General features: G+C 26.1%; 1 protein-coding gene across 1 annotated transcript in view; it reads left to right on the forward strand.

Moving 5' to 3' along the window:
* LOC106687882 (tyrosine-protein kinase transmembrane receptor Ror) overlaps window positions 1-6,065 on the forward strand; it is a 25,870-nt gene extending 19,805 nt beyond the window's left edge. The window contains exon 13 of the mRNA XM_014432041.3: window positions 1,985-6,065. Coding sequence (XP_014287527.1) covers window positions 1,985-2,206 — 222 coding nt within the window. The 3' untranslated portion in view covers window positions 2,207-6,065. The remainder of the gene's footprint in view (window positions 1-1,984) is intronic.
* Window positions 6,066-7,879: the final 1,814 nt, after the last annotated feature.

Below are 7,879 nucleotides of genomic sequence, written 5' to 3' on the forward strand. Positions count from 1 at the left end.
CTTTAATTTTTCTTTTTATATCTTACTTTTTTACATTTCATACCCCTGTTATTTTACACTTATGTTTTTGTTTTCCTTATGTAACTATGTGTTTGTATCTTTTTTAGCCCTGGAGAAGCCCTGCAACGTGGGGCGAAACGTTGGCTCATTAAAATAGTATATTTCTACTATTTGAGTTTTTTTGACCGCACCCGGACCATATTCCCTTCAAATTAATTTTTAAAAACCACTTTTGAAAATCTTGACTCTAAAATGTTTTTAAATGGAGGGATCCCCTACTTTTTGTCACTCAGAATGACAGTAAAGCCAAAGATTGATATTTAGATTGATTGTGATGGGGTAATACTGATTTATGGAGAACATTTTTAAATCCAGTTATTACAAAATTTGAAGGTGCACTGAAAAGTAGATAGAAGGCTGCGATTTCCTTGTTCATATTATGCCTTTCATTTTTTCTTGTAGGAAAATGCCAAAATAATGACCCATCATGCTTTATGTTTATTATGAATTCAAAGAGACATTGCACAAGATCCTTATGCATGATATCTCATTTTGTAAGTAAGCATTAGTCACACTGATAGTGAGGGGTCTTAGTGATTCATGTCAGTTTGGTGGGGGAATTTTTTTTCCCTAAAAAAATTAAAAAATTTTGAAAGGAAAATTTAATTGTATATTGACACATAGTGTTTTATCAAAAGTGTTTGAGTCGTTATAGAGAAAATCAGAAAAATATAAAACTTTGATTCTACAAAGTGGCACTTCCAGTTAGTCGATTTTATCAAAAACATTGCTGTCACATCCAAGGCATATTATACCTGCCTTCAATATGTAATTTCAGTTTCGCACAGCTTTTCCTTTTTGAGAGTCTGTTCTAACACATAAATAGGCACTCAGACCATTTTGCAAAACTTGGTTATTTGGACTTAAGGGGGCTCAAAATTTCCATTGTAAACTCGAATTCAAAATTTTACACGATCGCAATACTTTCTCTTATTATTTTATATGTAAGTAAGTATAAGTAAAAATAATCACAAATCTAAAACCCTGTATGCTAAATGTGTTGTTCCCACATGAAGATGATTTTTGTTATACTCTTGTAGAGAATTTAATTATTTTTTTAATAAGCTGATATAATGTTCGATAAGGTGTACAGTTTTTGGATTATTGGAAAAACTATATATTTTTGTAGATAAACTTTTTTTTAGACAATTAGAATAGATAGTTTTTCAAACCAAGCCTAATGGAGTTTATTTTATTTGTTTTATTTTTTATTAATCCACTCATATTACAAATCATTTAGGTGAAAACCAAATATAGGAATGCTATATTTGACAACTGAGGAAGGTAAATCTGAGGGAGACTTCACTTAACTAACTTCAAACTTGACCTGGCCACTGTTTAAATAATGTATTTATCAAATAAATTAAAGGTTTTTTCATAAGATAAATATTACCCAAATAATGATTATTTGATGAAATAATCTCTATAAAATAACTTCCTTAATTTATTTCTTGAAATAATTATCTGATGATTGTTATTGTATTCCTTTCTTATAGTATCTATATTTTTATTAATTAACCAAAACTTAAAATAATTATTTTTGAAATTACATTTAAAATCTATGAGTTCTGAAGATACACTCACTATGTCACACGGAAATAGTTTACAACTATTTCAGCAGCAACTGATTTAGCCACTGCTATGGTGTAAAATGTATTACAGTTGTCCTCAAAATAGTATTTATTGTTATAACAGAATTGTAACAGTAGGTCTGATACAAGGGTTATCATGAAATTTAATCTTGATAATATAAAATGAACTGAAATTAACTTGATATAAAAATTATAAATCGTTTCAAAAACTCTTGTTTCATCAATCATAAAATAACTTAATTTTAATAAATAGTTATTCAACAAATAAGATTCAAGTAAAAACAGAATAGATTAAACAATTGATTTTTATCCAAGTTATTTCATTGTTGTAGCCCTACTATGGATACAGCAACCAGGAGGTGATTGAAATGATCAGGTCCCGCCAATTACTTCCTTGCCCTGAGGACTGCCCTTCGTGCATGTATTCCGTCATGATGGAGTGTTGGCACGAGGTTCCACTCAGGCGACCACACTTTCCAGAGATCACCGCTCGCCTTAGATCGTTCTCGACCATGAGGCCCATCTACTCACAACCGAGTCCTCCACATGTATAGCAATTACCATCACCGCAGCCCAGCCATAGGTCGACTCTAGGAAAGTGATTGATCTCGGTTCCTGCGGTGACATAATATTGATCAGCAACCGCATTCTCTTTAGTTACTATAGCAATATATTTTATCAAATGAATTGAAGATTTCAAAAGTTTTCATTAGTTATATACAATGAAGAAAGAGTCAATAGTATAAAATTTCTAAATTAAATTAGAAAAAAATAATTCTGTGTTATTAAAATTGCAGTTTAATGACATTTTTATTTTAAACTGTTTAGTATTGGTTATAGATTACCTAATAAATTTTAGTAGAATTTAAAAATTTTAGTTTATATTCTAAGTTTGTGATATTTATAAACATATTCCTAAAATTAATTTTGATGGCTATTTAATACCCTCACCCCCCCCCCCATATTTACCCATAAAATCTGTAAAAGTAATTCTAAAAAAGTAAGCTCAATTCTTTCATTTTAACTAACTTATTGAAAAAAAGCTTTCAGCTCCTTTATTTTAGTTAATTCAGATTAACTCATAATTTCTATTTGTATAAGAAATGTTTTTACAGTAAAAAAGTTAGATCTCGTTGGACTTATATTTCGAACAAATCAGTGAACAATTTAATTTCTAATAATTGAATGACAGGGATATACATATTTTAGGATAATTATTTACTTTAAAAAAAAAAAAGTTTCCTTTTAACAATAACTAAAGAATTAAGAAGGAAGAGTTAGAACTGAAATAATGTATCATTGTAGTATTTTATAAATATTAATCTGAGTCAGCACTTATTTTTTAATAATATAAACAAATGATCATCATCGTTTCTAATCAAAATTGATATAATATTTGAAATTTTTAAACTTATTTGCTTGTTTTTTTTTATTAAATAAATAAAAATAGAACTAAAAATGATAAATATGATTTAATTGTGTTTTAGAAAAAATATATATATATATTACAACTTAAAAAATTAAATTTCATCTTGGGAGAGGCCGATAAAAATGAAACTTCTGGAAATGAAATAATTTATTACAATATTATCTATAATGATTGTGCGTTCCATCTTATAGCTTAATGCGGAAAATATTCCAGAATAATTAGAATAGAACAACAGTCAATTCTAGAAGGAAAATGTTTTATAATGTATCAGGAGGGAATGTGATAACAGGAACTTACTTAATTGAACCACACTGTTGGGATTGTTTAGCTCCTCTAAGCTTCTACTGTCCTATTATAATATTAGAATTTACCAGCATTGCCCTCTTCCACCATTTCCGTTTCATCTCATTTCACTAAATCTCTTTTTAAATTAAATTTCCTCTCATATAATTTTTTTTTCTCGAGTTGTAAATCGTCAATAAAGAAGTTTCACATAAAAAAAAATTACAATACAACTTGAAACTTGTGGAAAATAAAATAAATAACTGCTTCAGCCCTGGGTCGTGAAGAAAGATTATAATAGATTATAAAAATTATTTATAAAAGAAATTACTTTATAGCATACTAAATTTTTCTCCTATTAAACTATAATAGTTTATAGTAACTTTTTTTTTATTTTTCAATTAATAGAACTGATGGTTTATTTTTTATATATAAAATTAAAAGATATTTTTTTATTTATAACTCTTTTCATGTCAAGTGTTTTTATCATTATGGTTGGTAAACTTTTGAAATCTTCATTTCCGAAAAGTTTCCTCAATCCGAGAATGTGTTATTCCTGGCAAATAGTTTTTATTTCATCATCGAATTCGCACTCACAAAATTTTCATGTTATGAAAATCAATCGGTTTTTAATTTATAAATATTAATGTAATTTAAATTATTTAGTGTAAAGTTGAGCTCTTCATATGTGAGCTAAATGATCTTTTTAATCTTCCATTTTCTACTACTTATTAAGTTTATGTTGTTCCAAAAAAGAATGTTCTAATTTCGCTTGTACCCTAGCATTTAAATGTATATTAAAATCAGTTAATTTATATTTTGGTCAGTAACTGTTTCGTTGGTTAAAATAAATTAAGGCTATCTATCATTTGACGTTTATGTCAATAAGATCTTTAGATAATTGTTTGGTTTATTGTTTAAAAAAAAAAAATGCAAGCTGATTCAATATTCCAAATTGTAAGTATTTAATACTGATTATTTTATAACAGTTTTGTGTGATCTGTTACCACTATGTTGTTACTGTATTTTGTTATATTAGTGCTGAACAATGAAGGTTTTACAGTGTACTGGTAATGTTCAGTAATTATTAGTTCTGTTAAGATACTTAAATCAAAATGCAATGACCATTTAATGATTATTTATTTATAAATAGAATCCAACTTCTATATGTCGAACTTAAAGTTTCTATTATATATGTATATATAGTTGACCGTAAAAGTTGAATATAAGAAGATGGTCTGGGTTGCGGTCAAAAAAAGAACAAATTGTTTATTTGTATTAAAGTTTCTTAAAATAATTGCTATATAGAAATTTTGATATATAAAATAAATTGTAATGCATACCTAAATCTTACTGTAAAAATAATTTTTTTTTTATATATGTATATGTAGTTGACAGTAAAAATTGATATATAGGAAGATGGTCAGGGTTGCGGTCACAAGTGAAACGAAAATAGTTTACAACTATTTTATTTTCCAACGTTCTGGTCTGTTCATCTTATTCATTTGGACAGCCCTGATGAAGCCCTACAAAGTGGGGCGAAACGTTGGAAAATAAAATAGTTGTAAACTATTTTCGTTTCACTTGTGACCGCAACCCTGACCATCTTCCTATATAATAATTTTTTTTTTGTTTGACCATTATGTATACCCAGTTATAGTTATCCTATTCTAAAAATTGTTTGTTTATTCATGATTATTTTTTTAATGAAACTATAGCCGTGTTCGCTCAAACAACATTCGTTACTTTGCTTTCTTCAGATATTATATTTATTGTCTTAAAAAAGTTTATACTTGAGAAAACACTCATTTCACTTTTAAAATTATCAAGCTAAGCTATCCAGGTACTCAGAAGTCAGAAATTTGCAATATTGCAGTATATTTCTTTTATCATTATTAAATGTTCCTAATATAGGAGTAATATTATTTAGATACTTAAAAAGTTTCATGCATTTATATTTAATTTTAAAAATGTGAATTTTCGATATATGGAAGTTTGATGTACAAGAATTCAACCTTATATGCATTAAATCTCACTTATCAGACATTTGATCTCTGAAAGCTAGTTTCGTTCTTGAGTAATAAGTTATTTTAAAAAATGTTCAGGGTGGGTGCTATTTTTACATCCTGGACTAATAAAATTATTCTCAAATCATGCAATATCCCTAATGGTCTCTGGTTTTGTAACTACATCTTTGTGTTATAAAGTTTAAAAGTTTATTTTATTATATAAATTTCATGTTTTATATGACTGAGTTTTGTAATTATTACTATTTACGCATATAAATTTTTATTTTTTTGTAAAATACATTCTATGACTACTTTAAGAGCATATTTAGGTATCCATTTGCATAATGAAATTATTGATGTAAAATTAATAGATGTATTTTTATGAATGTCATAAAATTCCATTAAAATTTTTCTTTTGTATTTTTAAACTTTTAAGAAAGATGTCGAAGTTATTAATTAATTTTGTATTTCAAAAATTTAGATGAAATTTAAGATTTCATACATGTTTCCTTGAATTGAGGAGGGTGTCAGTTTCAAAATTTATTAATTTAATTTTAGTTATTTATTTTTTTTTTTTTAATCTCTTTCATTGCTATGGCAGTTTACAGTCATGGTAGCAACTGTTGTACTGGGTCTGGTAGTTGATTGTATATTTTTTAGCTATGAAGCTACTGTTACGTTAAATATTGATTACTTGACTATCTAAAATCAACTTAAATTAAATTCTCATTAAAATTTAAAATTAAGAAATAATTATTTTAGCGACTATTAATAATTCATGTAACAAATAAGATTCGAGTAAAATTATTTCAAAAATAATAAAAGGAAAATTATTGCGACCAAATCAAATAGTAAATAAACTATTTATTTTGAGCCAACGTTTCGCCCCATTTTGCACGGCTTCATCAGAGCTTTCAAAATGAAGGAAAGTAAAATAATCAGTCTTTCATTTTGAAAACCCTGCAGAGTGAAGCAAAGGGTTCGCTCAAATTAAATAGTTTATTTATTATTTGAATTATTTTTGCCTCACCCGGACCATTACACACAGTCATTCAACTTTCTTCCAATATTTCAAAAAATAATATGTTAGGTTGTTTAATGATTTATTTTTCAAATAAGCTTTGCACAAGACTACACCAAATTTTCATTTTGGAACTGTCCATGTTTGATTGGTTCTTTGCAGTACTTAACTAATTAAAAAATATTTCATTTATTACTATTTAAGGAAACATTATTTTTTATTAAAGGGACCATTTATTTTCAGTTGCATTCCTGTACATTAGTTTCTTTTATTTTTGTGAATTAGAACTATGTTATTGATTAGTTAGTTTTTAATGAAATAATTTTGATTTAATATTCTATGTCTATTTTTTAGGTTGCGAACACTTTTTTAATTTATAAAATTACTTAAATTATAGTTGGTTCTTTGATAATCAAAGGAGCCCAGTGTTTTATATGTTTTTCTGATACATAATTCCTAATTTATGTTACTTTTTATTCTGAAATTTATTTCTTCCAAAGATAGTTTTTTTTTTAATTATTAGATCTATTGAATGAGTTGTTTGAAAGAAAAGGAAAATGAAAACATCTCTTTTCACAGAGGTTGTATTATATCTTAATGTGTACAGTGTCTTCATATGTGCTGTTGTAAATAATAATAAAAAAAATGTGTGTAAAGTTGATTTTTACTGCTTTTATACTCATTGTTAATTTATTACTTAAGTGGTCATTTATAGGAACTTTAGTTCTTAACAATAAGGGCCATCTCCTTACCAAAGTTGTAAATAAATTATGTGTATTTAATTTATATATATATATATGAATAGCATTATATTGTCTCCTGATTCATACATTGTGTTATAAAAAAAAAGTTTTTTTTCTATTATTTACCCTACTCCCTAGAAGTAATGAGTTTGAAGAATTTATATAATCGATATTTTATTTTGATAATTACATATTTGTTTATAATATTTTATATAGTTTACATATTATTTTATCGAAATACTGATATTTTGTTTAATAAGACAAGAAAATTGTGTAGAATAATTAAAAATGGAATATAAGTATTTTATTTTGATAAATACATATTTATTTCGATATTTTCTATTGATGTTATATCGATATGGAATATAAGCAACAATATTCTAATATTTCATTATCGAAATATAGATATTTTGTTTAAAAATCCTAGAAAATTATATTCAATAATAAAATGGAATAACGATACTTTATTTTGATAAATACATTTTTTTTTTCGATATTTTACATTATTGTAATATCGATTTGAAAATATTAGCAGCAATATTCTGAAATTATTTTATCGAATCTTCGATATATTTTTGAAAATGACTAAAATATCATATAGAGATTTTAAAATAGAAATATCGATATTTTATTTTGATATTACATATTTATTTCGATATTTTACATTGTTGTAATACCGATTTGGAATATAAACAAGAGTATTCCTCAGCACTCCACTTCTCCATGACAGTAACGAATACTAA

This window comes from Halyomorpha halys, unplaced genomic scaffold, assembly GCF_000696795.3.
Source record: "Halyomorpha halys isolate HHAL.00 unplaced genomic scaffold, Hhal_1.1 Scaffold1021.1, whole genome shotgun sequence".
Classification (NCBI taxonomy): Eukaryota; Metazoa; Arthropoda; class Insecta; order Hemiptera; family Pentatomidae; genus Halyomorpha; species Halyomorpha halys.